At 48.3% G+C, this 21,089-nt stretch overlaps 2 protein-coding genes across 2 annotated transcripts; both read right to left on the bottom strand.

The window, feature by feature from the left end:
* Window positions 1–2,374: 2,374 nt before the first annotated feature.
* On the bottom strand, window positions 2,375–4,790 carry CALHM1 (calcium homeostasis modulator 1). Its single transcript, XM_053984372.1, has 2 exons — window positions 4,242–4,790; window positions 2,375–2,842 (listed from the first exon to the last, which is right to left on the bottom strand). Exons 1-2 carry the CDS (start codon window positions 4,788–4,790, stop codon window positions 2,375–2,377), a joined length of 1,017 nt encoding a protein of 338 aa, XP_053840347.1.
* A 4,292-nt stretch (window positions 4,791–9,082) lies between these two features.
* Window positions 9,083–11,896, bottom strand: CALHM3 (calcium homeostasis modulator 3). Its single transcript, XM_053983991.1, has 3 exons — window positions 11,610–11,896; window positions 10,466–10,721; window positions 9,083–9,538 (listed from the first exon to the last, which is right to left on the bottom strand). The coding sequence occupies exons 1-3, from the start codon at window positions 11,894–11,896 to the stop codon at window positions 9,083–9,085; spliced, it is 999 nt and encodes a 332-aa protein (XP_053839966.1).
* Window positions 11,897–21,089: the final 9,193 nt, after the last annotated feature.

The raw sequence follows: 21,089 nt of genomic DNA, 5'->3' as shown, positions 1-21,089 counted from the left end.
CTCCTGCCCAGCCTGTTGCAGAGGCCGGAGGCCCCCATCCTTCTTCCCACCCTCCTTGCCGTCTTATCCCTGGGGTTAAACTCAGCCCTCCCCAGAGAATGTCTTCAGCACAGGCAAATCTTCAGCAACACCCACATTCCCCTCCGCCCCGAGCAAATTTAGGCTCAGTCCAGGGCCGGCAGTTCAGCCGATGGGAATTTTGAACCGTCTTCCTTCCTACCCCCAGATCTGGGGTCCCCGGGCGGGTTTTTGCAGCTCCCAGTTGTTTGGGTGCGGTGCAGCCCTCGGCGCTCCCACACCCTCGGTGCTTGCCTGGGGCTGGCTCCCCTGCCGGCTTGGTGGGGGCTGTGGGGCTCGCTCCACGCTCAGAGCGCGGCAGCAAAGCGGGATCAGCACCGGGACCACAGCCTGGCTGAAATCCCGGGGCTCTGTCGGGCTCCCTTGGGAAGGCTCTCCTCCCAAAGGCAATGAGCAATGTCCCCAAATTCCAGCACGGAGAGGAGAACCTGCCTCATCTATGAGGACTCGGCAATTGCTCAATTTGCTGAATGGGGGTAAAGCTCTAATCCTAAAAATCTTAGTTAAAACTCCAAGAGTTTCTCATTGCAAATGCCTCTAGTTATTTTGATACCTTAATGTCTGTGCCATGGAGCCTGCCATCTCTCTGTGCTGCTCGCCATCGTGGGGGACTCTGAGCATGCCTTTCTCAGTGAGCCATGAACAGCACCAAATTCCAAATAATAGGAGTGGAAACCACCTTTATCTTTTAATCTCCTTTGCTTTGCAAATCAGGTTTTGTGCCTATTAATTTCTGAGCAGGTGCATTAATTAAAGTTTGGGTGTGAAGATTAATGACAAAGCTATGTCACGCTCCTTTCTCCTGGGAGTTGGCCAGATTCAGCCTGCCCTTGACTATGGGCTTGCTAAGATGCTCTCACAGCAGCCAGGAGAATTTCCTCATCACTTTGGTCCTTTGTTCTCTTCTCCCCAAAGCCTCTGTGGAGTTACACACTGATAATTAAAGTTTATGCAAATGACAGTCACCTCAGTTACTCATAATAAGTTGTTTGAACCAGAACACCACAGCAGAAATTTCAAGTGGATGAACATCTCAGAAGGGACATGGCAGGGCTAAAACTCGTCCCTCAAAAGGGGTTTGCCTTCTGCATATTTGTAATAAAATCAGGGCCACTGGGAAACACTCTTCTGGGCTGTGATCACCTCAAGGGCCTGCATCCTGTCATCCTCTGTTTCTCTGGAAGTGGGCAGCCACCTTGTATTATGGAATGTTGGCAGTGACTTCCCAGCTTCTCCTCTGAGGGCCAGGGCTGGCTGCTGCTGGTGGCCATGCACTGGCAAAAATCTTCAACTCACACAGTCTCAGCACCTCAGGCTTGGCCTGGGGGCTCTTCCAGTCCTTTTCATTGCATCCAAGTAAAGAAACACCAACAGCTTTTGTAAATAGCTTTTATAAATCCTGGTGTTTGAACACAGAGCTTGAATAGTAAGCCTGAATTATTTATTTAGCTCCTTAAACAAACACCCAGGTGGGTTTTTAACAACAGTTTTTGTGTCAGGGAGAGATACAGGAAAAATTGTAAGAACAAATTGTCCCGAGGAAGATTTGTGGCAAGGGGTTGGCCTGGCCCCTTCTCCACTCCCTGCTGCTGAATGCTAGCTGCTCTCCTTGTCCGGACTCCTCAAGGAGCATCTCTTTGGAATCCTCATTTAATGGTACCTGTAACAGCAACCACGCTGTTTCTGTCACATGTAGTGCGATATGGGATGTCTCTTCACTAGCTCATTGCTTTGGTCAAATTTATTCTAAGGCTTTTCTTGGCTTGGGAGCTGTGTGTCTGTGGGGATGTAGTGTGTGGAGGGGTAATGTGATCTTTTAGGGTTTCACAACTTGGCAGGAGAAAGGAGCACTCTCAGCTTGTTTCCCCACCAGGGGATTTTTAATACTGCCTAAACCCATATGCACTGCTCAGTGCTGAGCACGTCATGAAAGAGAGGAAGTTTTACACATCTGGTAGTGTCTGTCTTGGCAACTGCCACAACACAAACCTTGTGCTCAGTGGTGTGGAACACATGGCACATCTGGCTCCCATCTTACACCCTTCAGCATCCCTGGGGCTTGTCCATCATGGCCTTGCAAAATTATCCTTCCTGGCACAAAACTCTTACCTGAATCACCGATGCTGTAGGACTGGATGTGAGAGCAGATGGGATCACACAGACACCACTGAGCCCGTTGGGTGCCTGATCCCATGCAGCTGCTGTGGCACTGGCCCTTGCCTGTGCCCTGGCTTCTGCCCTCTCTGCAGCCCATCTCACAAAAATGTGATTCTGCTCTGCACAGCCCCGTGGGCCCTCACACCCAGCTGTAGTAGGCAGCTGTCTCTTTTCGGGGTGCAGAGGGGTGCATGGGGGGCTGCCCTTCTCCTGCCCAGCCATTTCCAGTGGGGAGGGCAGGTGGGTGGAGGTGCAGTGGGGGCTTGCATCTGTGCCAGCTCTTCAGGGCCATGTTCATGGTGCCCTGGTCGGTGATGCCCAGGAGCTTCTCAGTAGCTTCCCCGGCATTGGCAGGGGCTTTCCTGGGCAGGTGGCAGCGAGCAGCCACCAGGTCTGTGCTCATGCCCTCAAAGAACTGCTGGATGCAGACCTTGGCAAAGCTCCTGGCGTGCTCCGCACACGTCTCATCGAACAGCTTGCGCTCGATGTCGATGTAGTGGGACCAGTATCTGCTCTTCAGGAAGGCAGCCTGGCTGAAGCAAGGCCGAAGCGATCTGACCAAGAAAGCCAGGGTGGTCATCAGCAGCACAAAGCACCAGCCCAGAGCCTGCAGGGATAAAGGGGAACCAGAGCTGTCACAGGCAGGCAGAGCACATGCCCAGCAGAACCAGCCAGCAGAACCCCCCTGGTTTGCAAACAAGCCTGACTTCAGTTTGGGCTGTTTGACATTTGGCTGTGTTTACACTGGGCAAACTGGGCGAGGAGGCCCTACGAACCATTTGCACTGGAATTTTGTTCAGTGCATCCACATAGGCAGCACCTCTCACTTCTTGCCTTGTAGAGCATCAGCAGGCCCTGACCATAAATAACACCAGGGCTGAATCCTGTACCCAGCCCTTGGTCCTGCCTCCGATACGACAGTGCCTCACCTAGGCCTAGGATAGCCTGTGTCCTCTTGACTTGCAGTATTGTCCCAGATACTCCCTGATTTATGCAGCTGTCTTAACTCTTTTTCCAAACTGAACTTAGTAACATCTACTGTGAGTGAGCAGCAGTGAAAACTCCCCTGTTAATGGGGTCTGACAGGAAGGGTGAGATGAGGACAGAGCCAAGACCAGTCTGTCTTGTTCACCATCAGTCTTAGCTCAGGCTGCCTCCAGGCTGTACCGGCAGAGCTCATGATGTTCAACCCTCCTGGAAATGCAGCCCTCTAAAAGAGCACCGGGGGGGGGGGGGGGGGAAGGTTCTATGTGGGACCTCTAGTTTTTCAGCTCCCAATGCTTTCCAATTGGAGTCTGCCTAGGAAAATCTACTTTGTGTTTTTGGAGAAGTCCCTGTGGCTCCATTTCTCTTAAAGGGGGTAATCATTCCTATCTGCCCTAAGGACGTCAGGCAGAAGGTCTGCTTATAAACGGGAGTGCATGAGTGACAGTGCTTCAGGTCATCCTGTCTCCAGCATGGCCAGGAGCAGAGGGCTTGAGAGGAATTAAGCATAGGACAAGTGATTAGTGGCACATCTTCATTTGTGGTTCCCTGGGATGGCTAATAAACACACCCTGGCTGTTCCCGTGCAGCGGCAGAGACTAGTGGCATAGATGGTTATCGGCCCATTGCTTGCACATGTTGTAATAAGAAGTAAGAGCAACCACTTGATGGGTTATTGGAGAGGATGACAACCTACCAGCCACTAAGATCCATCTCAGCCCCTTCTGAGCTTGCTCTGAATAAATACATGCAGATGGTTTGACTGTCACTGCTCTGCAACCCTGGGCTGCCCAGGCAGGAGTGGGGGCCAATTATTAGGATGACCTACAGCTACAGCCTCTGCACCACACTGGAGGCATAACCCCACAGAGCTGAGTGTGAACACCTTGTACCCCTGTGAAATCACCAGTCTCTCCTGCTGCAGCTTGATTTCAACAAGGATATTCTGTTGAGGGAAGAGCTCATGCTGACAGTGCCTAACCCCAAGCCACCAGTGAGGGCACAGCCACGGTGCCTCTTACCTGTGAGATGCAGCGCAGGTACCTGATGGCCACTTCGTTGGCAATGAGCTGCTGCCCATTGTAGATCTCCTTGCAGGGGATTCGGGCGAGGACCCGCTGTATCTCCCCCTGGGAGAGGCGGGGGTGGCTGGCATTGCCCAGGGTCTCCACGGGCACCGAGGTGCAGAAGGCACAGGTGATGCACTTGCCATCCAGCAGTGTCACCGACACCCAGACCGCGGGGGCGATCATGGCCCGCTGCGCCATGGAGCAGAACATGTAGCGCAGCACAGCCGGGTCCTTCCCCCGCTGGCCCTGCGGCCGCCTCCACTCCTCTGCCAGCATGGAGATGTTGTTGTTCAGCACAAAACCCAGCAGGAACAAGATGAAGGGGGGCACCAGGAGGATGCCCAGCCCATAGGCCAGGTTGTAGTGTGGCAGGCAGGGGCAATTGAAATCAAAGGCTGAGTACATCTGGGTGCTGGCAAGGGCCATGATCCCACAGATGCCATTCATGAAGGACTCCTGGTTGGACTGGAAGAACTGAAAGATCATCCGAAACTTGTCCATCTTTGTTTGATTCCTTCCCCCACCAGGGTCCAAGCTGTGGCCTCAGTCTATTTCATTCTTTCAGATTTCCTCTTCAAAGATGGAATCACTAAGTTTCTGTGCAGTCCGCTGTTTCATTCATGCACTCTTAAAATTCCACTATTTAAAGCAGAAAATTAACATTTTTTTCTGCTGATTTTGCTGCCTACAAAAGTTTAGAATTTGCTTCCTCCTGCTCTTCTTTGGATCTGGGACCTGAGTTGTTTCTGGTTTGTAAAACCTGATTTCATGCTTCTCCACATCCCCATTTCTGCAGTCTCCCAGCCACCAGCTCTCTTTGCTGGAGGGTGCAGGCGTTACCGTGGGTGTGTCCTCCCCAGATCACTTTGTGCCCTGGGCAGAGTTGGCTGATTGGCCTCTGTGAACCTGTTTGCAAATGCAGGGGGTGGGTGCTCCTCCCAGGACTCAATGGGACACCCCATCTCTGCAGTGCTGGCACACATGGAAAAACTGGATTCCAGAGCTTCCCCCTTCCCTCTGTGTGTTTCCCTTGCCTCAGCAGCATCTGAGGCAAGCACCTTGCACATCTGCCAGCCCCTACTTCTGGACGTGCTTCACTGGGAAATACCCCTTCTTTTTTATTCTGCAGAGGGAAGGGAAAAGAAAAGGAAAGGCAGAGGAAGGAGAGGTAACAGTTAGGCTGGGCTTGGCTTCCACAGCACAAATCTAAAAGAAGGGGATGGTGTTGATGGTGTTCTCCTGCATCTCAGTTCCCAGTTCACAAAGCAGCCTTGGTGCACTCGGTTGCTCCCTCAAGCTGGCCAAAAGATGGGGGATTACTGGGACTACAAGTGGCTGGAAAACAGATGGTGACAATTGCTCAGTCGTTCCTGTCCAGGCACCACCTGAGCTGTTGATGTGAGGATCAAGATACATCTGACTGGGCACCAGTGTGACTGCAATGGTGGCTGTGGGACACGTCACCAAGGGAAGCTGTACCTAGGTGGGTGGCACATGGAAGACCCAGGAGAGGTACTTTCCCCCAAGGTTTTGCAGTGTGTCAGTGCCGAGCTAGGAGGCCAGACCAGGTGTTTTGACCATTAGTCAGTGCTGCACGTTCTGAGTCTGCCCTGCACCAGTCCTGGGGCTCAGCTGATTATGCTGAGCTCACCCTGAGATGCCACCACAGAGGTGAGCATGTGGGTAATACCTGAGCAGTCTTAGCTCTGCCTGCTGTGGAGAGGTTAATTGCATGATCTCATCAAATGGGAAGAGATTTTGCTGCATGAATATAGATGAGGCCTGTTGTATTGCTAGCTAAGAGCTCAGACTGGCTTCTCTATTCACCTGACAGGTGGCTTTTTGAAGCAATTCACATCAAAGCCTGCATGAATCAACCCTGTAAAAAGCTGAGAGCTTTTTGATCTCCAGGAAAACCCTGCCTTTATTAACATGAATGAAGGGCCTGAGTCTGCTTAGTGTACAGCACTACAGTTCTCACTGAAGCCAACATCAGGTCAGTGGGAATCAAAAAAGAGCCCATAGATGACAATGCCTGGGTCTTTCTTTCCATGTTGCCTTGTTAGGAAGGACTTTGTTTTCATAAGCTTCCCAACAGAAAGTTCACTCTAACTGACTTACAGTGGAAGGCAGAGCTGATGATTCCTCCCGAATCCCAACTTACTTGTGCTGTGGAAACCCTGTCCTGAAAGAGATGGTGCATGCTCAAGTCCCTCCCTGGACCCAGTCCTGCACCTGCACACCAAGACAGACAGAAAGGAGGGATGTGAAAGCAGTTACAAGTCCCATCAGGAGAATTTAGGAAGTGACTGGGGAAGCTGTCTTTGCAGTCAGCTCTGCTGTTTCACAGGCTCTTGGCAGGTGAGGATCCCTAAGGATGCCAGACATATCTGCAGGTCAGGCATCACAACAGCCCTGAGAGACAGACAGCTGCTAAAGTTTGTGAATGACCCTCTCTGCCCCAATTTCCACAGGAGGGTACACACTCTTAATAGAGCTGGTGGGAAGAGACCTCTGGAGATTTTTTGGATAGATGGAGGTGCCATAGACTTTCTGGGCAAGCCTTTCCATCACCTTCAAAACCAATGTTTTCTTCTGTTTAAATGGAATTTTCCCGCATTTTGGGTTTATTGCCTCTTGTCCTGTCATGGGGTGCCAGATACCACTTTCCAGAATGGAGAAGAGTTCTTGGGCTTTAGAAGGAAACACAGCAGGAGACTCAGGGGGGCTCTGAGGAATGAACACCCATGGCCGCAGCCAACTGGAGCTACTCCATGACCAGAACCGACTCTCCCAGCAGTACGTTAACCTTTGTAGATCTTCAAAATCCATGGCAGCACCCTTAAACCCTCCTGTTTTCTCCCTCCTGGTACAGATAACAAATCTGTTCCTCTTCTCCCTTTTAGCCTTTCATATTTTGTGGCCACACTGGGATGACTTAAAACCTGAGAACATGGAAAGCAGCATGCAAATGGAGCTACAGACCTCAGGTCTGAGCATATTAGGAAAATACCCAATTTGACTAGATGGAATGGTGAGTCCAAACTGAACTGCCATGTGATGTTGTGTCTGATAAAAGTAAACCAGAGATACAATTCAAAGTGCAAAGCTGATTTCAAAGAATAGCTCAGAAGCTCCCTGGATCTAAAGAGCTCCTGGAGAAAAGACCACTGTGGTTTTCCCTACCAGCATGGGCCACCACTGGCTCTGTGCACTCTCCTAGCATATTCAAGGGAGCTCAGGGATTCATCCAGATCTGATTTTGCTATGCAAATAAGAAAAGCTCTGCAGCCTGTCCCTCTGCACCCTGCAGCTCCTGACTGGCCTCAGTGGGCAAAGGGATGCAGCTGCCCATGGGTGGGCTATGGAGTTATTTTGCCTCCCAATGTTTTACCCAGCACATCCTCATTCTCTGGCCTGTGCATACAAACATCCTGAAGAGGAGATGACCCACCTGGCAGCATCTTGACAAGTCAATTTGGGGGATTAATATGCATTTTTATTTTGATCCCTCATTTTGGATTTAGTCCCAGTGTGGTGGCAGATTTCTCTGCTGCTATCCTGCCCTCTTCTTTCCTCCTCAAAGCCCTGCTTGCCCCACCTATCCATGCACACCCAAGGAGATATTTCTTCTTCACTCCCACCTCCCCCCAGCCCCTCCATGTAGCAGCTCTCCCTCCAAGAGACAAAGTAGGCATCAGTGTGAGGTTCAGCCTGGAGGAATAGATGTGTCTGTTCTGGGTTAGTTTGCAGTAAAGACTTTAATGCATCCAAGCAGCAAAGCTGGACAGAAGTACCAGTCAAACTGGCACCATGTACAATGGGGGCTGGAAAAGGCAGGTGAGAAAGCAATTATCATTAAAGGCTCAGAGATAAGGTTACATTCAAACAGTTTTGAAACTATGGATGGAAATGCCCAAATAGGCATTACAAGGATGATCCTCTGGAGAGGTCAGTTTGTACTCAAACCTAGCAGGGGAGTGTTTAAAGTCTGTGTTCAGACTTCTCAGGCAGAGTCAGTGTGTCCTTTCCATGGCTCAGCACCAGTGCTTACAGAAGCTACCTAAACCCCAGCATAGCCCTGTGGTTGTGTTTTGCAAAGCCTTCATCTCCTGTTCCTTCTGCAAATCCAACCCAATCCAATCCTTATTCAGAGATGTCTTCAATTAAAGTTATGCTGCTCCATGAATTTCAGTGTGTTGCCATATTTCATTTTTTAAAATGCATGGAAGTATTGATGGGTTGTTAGAGGAAGGCAGAACAGTTTGGCAGCTGGGCTGGGGGCAGCCAGAGCTTTCAGCAGATGGGAAGACATAGGAGGTGGTTTTGCCTTTTTGAGTAAATATTTTGGTGTGGTACTAAGAGAGTTGCCAATTAAATAATTTCTATGTCAGTTCTGATAACCCTTTGAAGCAGGTTTCACTGGATTGGGCAGGAGCTCCTCACACCTCTGTGTGTGTATGGTTTGTGTATGCAACCAGATGTTGCTGCCATCTTCCTCAAGCCAGAACACTTTTATCACACCTGTAACAAGGTACAAACTCTTTGATATGACAAAAGTGCCCCACAGGGCCCTTGGCTGAGAAATGTCATTAACAGTGACTGCATCTGTGACCCTTGGACCCTCAGAACTAGCTGACTTTGGAGGTTTTGCTAGGTATGCCCTGGAGTGGAGCCTTTGAGTTTGCAGATTTGGAGGAAGGTATGAGCACCAATGTCATCTGCCTGCTGGTCCTTGCTTTGTGCAGAGGTTTGGCAAAGCTCCTTCTGTGTCTGCAGGACAAAGCCCACCTTTACACACTGGTGTGCTGGGGGAATTTGGAGTGGGTGCTGGTGTTGTCTGCCTGAGGGGATCTCTCTCGCACCAGGGGATGCCTCTGGTGTGCCTGGCTGACATCCAGGGGAGGTTTCTCATAGTACCACGTTTTCAGGAGTTTGTTCACCTGGTCCTGATCTGTGATACCCGGAAGAAGATCTTCCCCTCCTTCAGCCCCCTCTCCCTCCCTAGGCAAGCTGAAGCTGTGCAGTTTGATCTCTTGCCGCATGCTTTCGAAGAAGTGGAGGATGCATTTGTGAGCAAAGAGCCTGCTGTGCTCACAGCAGGTTTCCTCAAAAATCTTTTGCTCGATGTCAATGTAGTTGCTCCAGTGACGTGCCTGCAGGAGGGTGGCCTGGTTGAAGCAAGGTCTGAGCCAGCGGGCAAGGAAAGCTGCTATGATCAGGATCAACAAAATGGTCCAGCCAAGTGCCTGTGTGATAAGAAAGAAGCAGTGAAACAGGAGCAAGACAGACACAAGGACAGGCACAAGCTCTTTGCCTGTATCAGTGAGACAGGGAGTTTGTGTGGCTGGAGGGGAAATGTGATACATCTGGACTCCTGTCTTCCATCTGTCCCTGTAGTCCAGCACCCCACACTGCACCCAGAGGGTTGGTATAATTTCTTCCCAGAGAATATGGAATACTTATCTGTGCATGAATCATTCAGTAAGGATAACTGATTGCAAAGTTGCCTGGAGCAGACAGGCATTTGCTATGAGCAAAAAATGAATACCCTGGGGAAAGGGGACTTTAGTGCTCTCCTTTGGCATTTCCTTATCTCCAGTGATCTTCATCTGCCACCTACACTAACTCCAGGGCCCAGGAGTCCCCACAGCAGTGTGAAGACAGCCCAGACTATGGGCAGCTCCCTTTGATAAGAAGGAAGGGCTTGTTTTCAATGACCTTCCATCAGAACCAATGCCTCACCTGGCACTTCTATACCAAGAGCTGAGGCCAGTCAGGGCTCCTCTCTCCATTGTGCCCTGTTCTATTACTCCTGAGCAAGCTGTTTTTGTCTGTCTAAGCTTGCACTGTCCTTAAAACAATGGGTCCTGTCTGCAGGGTTAGCAGTTAGAAATGTCTTTTGACTGAACAGGGCTTTAGGAGACACATTTTTTATTATCTGGGTTTAGAAGCTGCTGGTTCTTCTATTAAACCATTCATAGTTTCTTTCCTTTTCCCTACCTGACTCAAGATTATCACTTAGGATAGCAACGTTTGAGGCAAAAAGAAGCACAGAGCAGCCTTGCTCCCAGCCTGATCACAATGAAGTGATGGCAAATCAAGAAAGAGCAGGAGCAGATGCCGCATGCCTGGGCACCTCAGTGACATGAGAGGCTCTGCCAGCAGTGACCCACCTGGGACCAGCAGCGCAGGTACCTGGTCACTGCCTTGTGGGACGTGTTGTTCCTCATGAGCTCATCATCCTTGCAGGGCACCTTGGCCAGCAGCTGCTGTGCCTGCACTGTGCTCACATTGGCAAAGCCCACAAACTTCTGGGGATCCATGGAGCCACTGAAAGCACAGATCAGGCATTTGCCATCCAGGAGGGTGACTATGAACCAGACGACAGGGGCAACCATGGCTCGCTGCATGATGGAGGAACACATGTACCTGGAGCAGCAGAGAGAGAGCTGAGTGGGTTAATGCTGGCAGCTTTCTCCTCATCCAGAGCCCTGAGGGATGCAGGCTGTCCTGTGCCAAGCAGCCTTTCCAGACCCAGGAAATGCCCTCAGCATTGCTCCAGCTGATGCTTCTTCTGCTCTGGGATGTCTTTGTTGGTTCTGCCTCTCAGTGAAACCTGCACTAGCACAAGGCAGTGCTCTGTGTGCTGCCTGCACTCAGTGCACGGTCCCCTCACCGTGTGCTTGCCTTGACTGTACCCTTATGTCTCCCATACACAGATCTTTGTCAGCTCTCCCTTGTCGTGCATATTCACACTTCTTTTCTCATCAGTTTCAATCTGGAAAATCCCTTTTTTTCTGCAGACTTTCTTTCCCCTCTCTGAGCCAACCTGTGTACTGCATAAAATTTTACATATAACAGATGGAATATTATTCTCCTCATCCTTCTACCAGTACAAATTAGTAAAAACTCAGGTGAAGGGAGTGAGACTATGAGGCTTTTGATAAAGAATGACCATGATGAAAATGCCACACCTGCATATTTAAAAGGAAATGCCTGATGTTTTTGCACATGGAAGCCCCAGAAGACACCATGTGAGTGCATGACAGGGCAGCAGCAATGCAGTTTCCCAGGGTGGTGGCATAAGCCCAAGTATTGAGGCACTCCTGCTCTCCTTACCTGGGATGGAACGAGCCTGCCTTAATTTCTGCTGGATGTAAATGCATTTCCCATACCCCTGCCCCTCCAGAGTCATGGGGAGAGGTCTCAGGAGATGAGCTTACAAGAAAATTAATCTACCAGGAGGATCAAAGCTATGGAGAAAGACAGCTAAACAGGAGGTGAGAAGAGGGATGCCACTGCCACTGCAAACCCCACCTGATGACAGCTAGGTCCTTCTTCCTGTGCCCCGGTGGTCGCCTCCACTCCTCCAGCATCACCAGGGACTGTCTGTTGAGGATGAGGCCACACAGAAAGAGGATGATGGGGGGTACGAACATGATCCCCAAGCCATATGCCATGTTGTACTGGGGCAGGCAGGGGCAGCTGAAGTCAAAGCTGGTGTACATCTTTACACTTGCCAGGGCCAAGAGCCCACAGATCCCGTTCATTACAGACTCCGAGTTGGACTGGAAGTACTGGAAGATCATCCGGAAACGGTCCATCGTGTTCTTTTGGGCAGGGCTTCTCCTCCTGGGAAATCTCTGGGCTGCCCAGAGGGGCCTGTCTCCCTCTGTCCCTCCTTCTGCTGCACAGGGCAGGGGATGCAGCTCAGCTCCCAGTCAGCAGGAGGATGAGGATGGAAGAGAGCTGCTGTGATAGGGGGAACACCCTGTGCTGGGGCTTCCCCACTGGCACACGGCTCTCACAGGTCTGTCTCTCACCCTATGCTTGTCTTCCAGGTCAGTTGGTAGCTTTTCTAGGTGAGCTGATGGATACAGCCTCCAGCAGCCTTTTTTATCACCTTGTTTTTAATTTTCAGGGCTGTCCCACATGGCAAGCAGTCACAGCCTCCAGTAGTGCCTGGTCCCTCCCTTCAGGAGATGGTAAATGTCTATGGAGAGCCATTGGTGGATGCCTGCGAGCTGCTCTCTCTGCTGATTGAAGCCTGTGGAGTGATTCACTGCCCAGAAGAAACCAGGTAAATCAAATGAGCTCATCTGTGTTCCTGCCGCTGCCCCACTTCTCTTTGCATGTCCCCAGCCCTGTGTGGGGCAGGGGAGAAGGCAGGGAGCACACACCTGGCTTGAGTGTGCTGCAAGCTCAGATTTCCCTATGCAAATGGGCTGAAAGGACCAACCCTCCAGTCAAGAGGGTGTGAGAATGGATAGTTTTCAAAGCCTGGAATGGCACCTGGGGGCAAAGGCTGCTCTTGGCTGTGCATCCTATATATACTGGGATATTTGTACCATAGTGTGATAAACTGTGGTAACTTATTTGTTCATCAAAAGAATTGGAATATTAAAGGAGGAAAAATAAAAATTAAAGTATAAGGGACTAGCCTTATACTAGCTCGTAGCAACTGCTACAAACCGCAAGGCTATAGATATATTGCAAAACCGTAAGATTACAAGTATGATTAATCACCATATAGGGAGCTTTTTGTAGTTTTTTTCAGACACAGGCTAAGAATGTCGGGGGATGGCCGGAGCTGATTATGAAATCAGCGACCACCAGGCAATGGCTACCGGACTAGACAACGTAGGAGTGCTCCAGGTACGCCCATCACTGTCCGGAGCCGATTGTGAAATCAGCGATCACCTGCCTCGACACAACGCAGACACGATGCAGAGAGATGCTCAAGCTACGCACACCGCTATCGCAAGAGACGCGAATGAAGGAACCTCCAAGAAACTATAAAAAGAAACTGAATAAGGGAGTGGGGTGTGGGGCACTGCAGTGTGGGACACTGCAGGAGGGGCGGTTTGGAGACCCCTACCCACCCAGCGCTGTTTTGCTTGCTACTGCTTGCTGTAATTAATAAAATGCTAATTGACCTTAAAAAGGCTGAATCAAATTATTCGCCTCAATTTATCACAATAGGACATCCATGTCTGAGACTCTTGCACTGAGGCACTTCTGGCTCCCCATCAGAGAGCACAATGCAATCAGAGCAGCTGGTTCCTTTGTCCCATGGGACTGGCTTATCATCTTCATCATGATTTTGCCTCAGAAGTTATTTTTACAGATAAATACAAGTCATTGCCACACAAAAAAATTCTGAGGTGTTTTCCTGACATATTGAACATAATTTTCCTCTCCCCAGCTTTCCTCTTAAAACACTTGCAGATTTCTTCTCAGCTCAGGTTTCCAAATGCATTCAGGAAAGGGGGAGAGGAAAAGAGTGTTACTTTTAAATATTTTGTTTAAAAAGAGAGGAATTATCTCCACTGAAGTACACTATCTGCCAGCACTGGGGTTTCTGCCCATGCTGTCTCCCACTGCAGGACTGGTTGCCTTGATGGGATCATGTTGAAAGGATCAGCAGGGAGGAGGTACCTGTAGCTCTTCACAGGCACATACAGATGAATCACAGATGAATGTCACCTCCTCCAGTCTGAACAGCAACTCACACAGTTACTTTAATGAAATACATTTGCTCCAACCATAAAATTTGTGCTCTCCTTTACCTGTGAGTGAATTGCCTGTTAATGTTTATCCATCAGCAATAAAAACCCCTGGCTAACCAGCTCATGTTTCCATTTTGCCATTATAGAACATCAGGACCCCTCTACATTGCTGTTATAGGGCATCATGACCCCTGGCTGAACTCCACAGTTGATTTCTAGCCAAGGTGCAGCCGTTCTCAACTGCTTCAATACTCACTGGCTTTCTCATTTAATGGCTTACATTTATGTGCTGACTCAGCTTCAGAAAGTGTTGTGTACTCTCTGTAGAAAAATTACTTTAGAAAAATCATTTTCTAGCTCTCCTGGGCAAAAACATAGTAAAGGCTAAACAGTTCCTTACAGCTCAGAAAAATAAGACATAAAATAGTAGGAAACATCCTCTGGACAGGACAATCTACAAGGGAATTTTACTTGTCCAAGGTGCCAAGTCCTGACCTGGATGTTACAGGTCTGTAAAGGATGCCTCAGGGTAATTACTATGCTCTGTTGTGATTGGGATGTCACCAGAGATTCAGAGCTGAGATATGGAGTTGTTGAACTGTAGAAGAAAGGGAATATTCCTGAACTTGCAGAGAAAGACATTCAGAGCTTCCTGGTGAAAGAGAGAAAGGCCTGTTGAGGTAAGTAAATTGCTAGAGATGGACAAGGGTTCAAAATATGTCTCAAAATTTATCACATTTGATTAGTCAGTTCTTAGGGCAAAATGAAGAGGAAACAAGGATTAAAATAATCTATTTCTTGTCCTCCAGCAAGTGGACCTGCCCCACGTCCCCAGCAGTGTAGTCACCCTGCTGAGCCTGCTGTGAGGCTGCCTGCAGCTCTCAAGGGCACCATGCTCAGAGAAAGGCAGCTGCTCCTTGATAGCAAATCTCCAAAACCATGCTGGAAGTTGTTGTTTCTCAGTGCATCTTTTGGAGGGCCATGCTAAACAACCCTTTGCTTCTGCCTCAGCATTGCAGAACACAGTGCAAAGGAGGGAGCCTTCCTGCCTTGCGCCTTCACGGGAGTAAAATACCAGCTGTAGGCTTTTTGTCTCAGGAGAGGGTGGTGGGTACAGGGATGGGAAGTCCCTCTTGCTCCGGGGACAAGGATGATTTCATCACCAAAACCGGTCATTTGAAGTAGGGTATGTTCAGCAGAAAGGTGTGGTTGGTTTTGTGCCTGAGCCTGTGATCCGGGAGCAGCACTGATGCTGTGCAGGTGTGGCTTCAGGGGGTGTGCACACCCAGAGCAAGTCCTTATCCTTGAGTTTTGGTGGGGAGCAGAGGCCAGCAGTGCAGGTCGCACTCCAGTCTCCCTTTCCTCTGCTGGGACTGGACCATCTTTCCCACAGGAAAGCCAGTGTCCAGGAGCAGACATTTCACCCATCCTGAAGCTTGCTCTGCAGGAAACTGGCCTTTGCCAAGAGCACTTTTCCCAGCACTAGGGAAGGACACACAGGGCTCCTGCAGGAGCATTCCTGGCCTGTGGCATGGGAGGTGATGGATTACCTCACTGGGAGCCATTGGCAATTTTTTATAACTGACAAATTATTTAATTACCTGGACTGAATTTTTTTCTGTCCTGAATGTGTGCCTCAGGAAAAACATACTTAGAAAACTGTTACATGGGTTGGTCAACTGTTCCTTAGATGATGTAAGGGCATAAAAAAAAAAGCACACACACACACACACACACACATACAGCACACAAAAAGAAAAAAAGGACTTTGTTTCCCTTGTTGAAATTGTGGGGTTGTACTATTGAGCTGACAATGCACAGCAACTCTGGCACCCACCTAGAGGCACTGTCCTGCTCTTATGGGTGCTGCAGTCAGGGTACCCCCCGAGCAGCCCAAGTCGCTGAGCTATCACCCTGCTCATTTTTGTGCCTCTGCTGCTGGATGATAAATCAGGATGCAGAACTGGCCCAGCACATTCACAGACTGCAGGACATGGCTATGGAATGAGTTTAGTTCTGAATGTGCCTTTTTCCCCAAGGTTTTGGCTCATTAATGGCCACATGGGGATGCCACCTCCACAGGGTGTTTGGTTAAAACAAGCACTGTATGGACACAAGGAGCAGGTACCAAGCAGTGTGCTCCTTGCCTCAGTTTCCCTTTACAGAGTTAAGAGTGGATCCACATGAACCCCTTCTCTGGGTACTGGAAGGGTGAGTAAGTCACTGGTGAAATGTCACAACCCTGTGAGGTGGGAGCACCCCTGCTTTCCCAGGTCACCATGGGAGGACTGTGGTCCACTCTCTGTTTTGGGCACCTCTCAGCTGCTGAACTGGAAAACCCCTTCCACCTGGCTGTATTCATTCAGAGGACAAGGGTCAGTGCTTTTTCAAGGCTTAGAGGAAGTTTGTCACCTTGTGTTTGAGTGAAGGCCATTGCCACTGTAAATGGCCTTTCCCAGCAGCAGTGCCTGCAGACCAGTTTGTTGTTCCTCTGCAGCTCAGGTGAGCCTGTTCCTAACCCTCGGGCCCCTGAGAGACACCCTGAGAGCCTGTCTATACTTGCCCAGCAGGTTACAACTGAGCTTTATCTTTTCTGGCCTTTTTGAAACAGTTTGGGGGCCCAGTCCTCCACTGAGGACAGCAGAGCAAAATGATTGCCTTTTTTTTTCTTCAAATCTGGCAGAGGATTTTACTCCTCACTGCCTGAAAATCATTCAGCATCTTCAATTTATCACAGCAGAAGTCAACTTTCATTTCAACTGCCCATGAAGATGGACATAGGCAGTATTTCCTCCTGTGCAAAGTTCTGATGGTCACTGGCAGCAGTGACAAATTACAGCTTTGTTGGCTCCATGGGCAGGGACCACCTGAATCTGTGATTCTGTGGGCATTTTTGCACAGCTCTGTACTCTGTCCAGGCTAAGTAAATAATGAGTAATGACCATTAAATGATTAATGAGATGCTAGCAAAAATAATGGCAGCATTGTAAAATGTAGTTTATCTTTACTAATGATGTTCTCTGGAGATTTCATACTCCTGTGTTCTGCCTTGTAACTTCATTAAAGCATCAACATGCAGCTGACTGTCAGTGAGGAAATATGTGGCTTAGTTATGTGTTTTTCTTCTTAAGAGCTCATTATATATTGCTGTCCTGGCCATTAACACTTTGCTTTTTGGCTTACTTAGAAGCCTTACTTTGTGATCTCTGCATTATCTCAATCTTGACCTAATTCACACCATTTCTGACTGAGTTTTGTAAGGCTGTTTATCTGCTTGGCTTGGAGCTGATGCTGCAGTGACATCATTTGAGATAGTCTCTTCTCAGCTAAGAGGGAATTAGGGAATAAGGTGGAGAAATAAGGAAACAGACTGATCTCTAAATATTGCAGCTCAGAGATTTTTCAGACTTTTTTTTCTGATTTGGTAATGCCCACATATCTACTGATACTTAGCTAGGGGTATTTTTGTGTGTCTGGTTTGGTTTTTTTTATGTTGTTATTGTTCTTTTTTTGTTCTTTTTAGACACTTACAATTAAGCTCCAGCCCTGGGAAAACCACAATTTACAGGATGAAAACCACTGATAACAAACTTTTCTTGAGAGATCAGTTTGTTTTCAGTTTGCAGAGATATCATAGAAATTGCTTAGGTTTGTAAAAGGAAATGGAAGTTGAGTGACAAAACCCATCTCAGTGCTGTGACTTTGGGTGTCTGCATTTGGATTTAAGGCTGACCCAGTCTTTCTCCAGTGTGACTACTCTAAGAAGCAGACCACATCCTTCAGTAGCCTTAAAAGATTCATGGCTTTTAAGTAAAAATTTCTCTCTGTACTGTGTTATTAATTCACCAAAACTGCTTAGGTAAGTCATATCTAAGAACTGATGTCACACATCTTTAGTAAGGAGTGATCCTATATTTCTCTAATTTGTGTGTCAGGAATGGAAAAACTTGTAAAGATAGAAAGAAAAAATTATAGGTAAATTTTGCTCTTATTTTCTCAATTTTTTTTTTTTTTTTCTTTAAGGATTAAGCGCAGCTGACTGTGTCTTGCAGTCAGGCATAGGGCTGTGAAGCAGCATCCCAGTATCACTGCTGTATCCTGGGCTGCAGGAGCTTTAAAACTGGGGAGTGAAAGGTGTCTGCACGCAGGGGGATTAGAGCGGGGGGGGAAGGAAGGAGGGAAGCAGGGCAAAGGCTGGAAACGGTGAGGAAACAGCTTTTCTCGGTGCCACAAAAAGCGATGTATCGGTCTTAAGCCGTGTGTTGGAGAAGAGCGAGCTGGTGTCCTTGTCCTTTACTTGCAGAAGGACCCATCACCACAGAGCGGTGCTGCGGCTCCTCCGGGCGCTGCCTTCGTCCCTCCCCTGCGCTTCCCACAGTACTCAGAGGCAAGAGGGAGATTTTTCAGGAGTGCTGAGCATCCCTGGAAGTGGTGCCGGGTGGACCAGCCCTGCCAGCGCTGCTGTGGTGCGCTCAGGGATCGAGTGCTCATTCCACAGCACCGATGTGATGCTGGAGGCTGGAGCACAGGTGTCATTCAGGATGCTTGGGCTCATCTCGTGTACATATATCTACTACAAATTTTTATGAAGTTTTGGCAGATATCAGGCATTTTCTGGGCAGAAAATGTGCTAGAGCAATGTTGAGCCTTTCTTATGTGCTGCAAATAAACTGCAGAAGGAACTGAGAGAGAAATAATTCCACTGTCAGGGCTGGGTGGTGGTCAGGATCCACTCCTCTCTGCTGAAAACTATAGAATCATAGAATATTGCCAGTTGGAAGAGACCCACAAGGGTCATCGAGTCCAACTCTCTGCTTCTCACAGGATTATCTGAAATTAATCAGGTGTCTAAGAGCATCATCCTGATGCTTGAACTCTGTCAGGCTTGGTGCCATGACTACTTCTCTGAGGGATGTATTCTGACTGACAATCCTCTTAGTGAAGAATTTTCTCCTAATGTCCACTCTGAACCTCCCTGAGATCTGCCTCTAGGTATATCTGCAAATACAGAGTACTCATAAAATAGAACTAGTTATTATGGGGATTTTTTTGGGGTAGACCTTGAAAAATATTTGCAAAGGAGAAAAAGAACCACAACATTCAGAATGGAATCCATGAAGCAGAGTTTCCCAAGAAAAGCGAGGTATGCATGAAGACATCATAAGTAAAACACTACAGGTATTTTCTTGTTGCAAGAAGACCCAATCTCTCTCCACAGGTGTTAAAATTCATCTTGTCTTGGTGTTCCTTGGTGCTCTGAGGTGGGAGCTTTATTCTTCCAGTGCTTCGTGTCTCATGTGAAGTGATGGTTAATACCCCCTGCCTGTGACAGAAGGAAATATATCAGTATTTAAATTCATCGGGGTTTGGATTTGGATTTGCCTTAGGTTTCCTACAGGCACCAGTGCTAATCTGAACTTGCCTCAGACTACAGAAAAAACTCAGCTCATTGTGGCATTTCTTTGCAAAACTCCCCAAACCCAGCATCTCTTTCTCATCAGAAGCCAGCAGCCACATCCTTTGCCAGCCCGGGCGGCGCAGGGGCAGGGACGGAGCCTCAGCCGCTCCTGACCCGGCGGACGCGGCCCCGCTCGGGAGCAGCTGCAGCCGCTGTCACCTGCACGGAGCCCTGCGAGAATCGCTGAGCGCCTCTCACAGCTCTCCACCCCTGGCTGCTGCTGCTTTTCTAAAAGCCTTTTCTTCTAGCCAGAAACCTCTCGTTCTGCGGACTCCTGTGGAGCAGGGGCCTCAGCTGGAGAGCGGCCGTACTTTTAGGTGGTTCCTTCAAGAGTAGCTGTAACAGGATTGTTTGGAAAGAGGACATCTTAATAATCCAGGCAAATATCAATATTTTCTCTCACAGCTCTTGTCCTTATTTGGTACAAAGGACCTTTCTCAGGTATCTGGGGTTCAGGTAACAGCTTAAATATTATGGAAGTTGTGAGAGTTTGTTACCCACTGAATGTGTACACACACTGCTGTCTGGTCATTAGTTCCTCTGCAGAGTAATAGGTGACCTCCAGTCCTAAAAATCCATGTTCTGGTATAAAAATGCCATTTCATTTTCCTACTAATGCCAGGGCCACCTGACCTAAAAAAACACATCCCTGAAGCATTTGAAGAAAGTTGGTGCTTCATAGTAGCTGCAATTCATCTTCCAGTAGAATTAGAGTCCTATTTCACCAAATTGTCTCATCATCTAGCTCTTGTCTTTATCTGTGTTTATAACCCACCCACACATCATTAATCTTCCTCTCTGTGTATATTTATAATATTTGTATGGTGTTGGATATCTCCAGAATGCTGTGAATACAAATGCAGTTATCTGCAGTTATTGTGACTTTTTCACAGGAAAATACCATCCTGACTTAACCTTCTTGGGGGGTCTCTCAGCAGCACATATTGTCTGTGATGGCAAAAGACTTGTGGATGATCTCTGTGGCAGATTTCACTTATGCTTGAACATGATAAATGGGAAATTAACAAATCGTAGGAATCTCAGGGTGTTTAGACTTGAAGATACAGTTTTCCTTTCTCTGTTCAACTCTCATTTCATCTCTCTCACACATTCCGACTTCTTTTCAAGCTTAAAAGTTCAAGCTCTAACACCTTTTCAGAGGGAAGGTTGGAGGAGGAGGTGTCTGCAGGTGGGTTTACTGCTGCATTGCTGGGCTTTGGCAGGTTCCTGCTCATTGCCTCCTGGTACAGAATCATGAGGAGTAATTAATGCATGCTCTTAAAAGAGGCAGTTCCAAGAGAGCGAAAGACTTCCTCCAAAACAGCAGGTAATCTTATAGAAACTTATAATATTATAGGGTAAAACTCACCAACCATTCCAGCTGCACCACCATCACTACCACCCCAATCCACCCCTGTATTGGGGTGTAAAGAGCTAAGGAGAAAAACGTGCCATCATCAGAGACAGATGGTTCATCACAAAAGAGACTCTGCCCTCTCTGTCCCAGTCTTCCTTGCAGAGCACAAAATACCTTTTAAAGACAAGATTATGGACTGCAGTTTATAACTTTACTTAATACTAACAATCATGGACTCAGCAGAAATGGTATTTTAAGGTACACTACAATTTTCCATATTCTCTGTTCCAATCTAAATTCTTATGGTTGCACAGACAGTAATTACCTGCAGTGCCTTGTGTTCTGCAGAGGATAATAATTTCTCATGCTGCCTTTGGTAACATCCGTAACATCCCTAACTGCTCCTGTCTTTCCAAAGCAAACAGCTAGAATCACACCATGTGGGATGATGGGATCCTGTGGTGTTGTGGCAG

Source organism: Vidua macroura, chromosome 8 (assembly GCF_024509145.1).
Source record: "Vidua macroura isolate BioBank_ID:100142 chromosome 8, ASM2450914v1, whole genome shotgun sequence".
Taxonomy (NCBI): domain Eukaryota; kingdom Metazoa; phylum Chordata; class Aves; order Passeriformes; family Viduidae; genus Vidua; species Vidua macroura.
The sequence above is the reverse complement of the archived record's forward strand: the minus strand, read 5'-3'. Positions and strand labels throughout refer to the sequence as shown.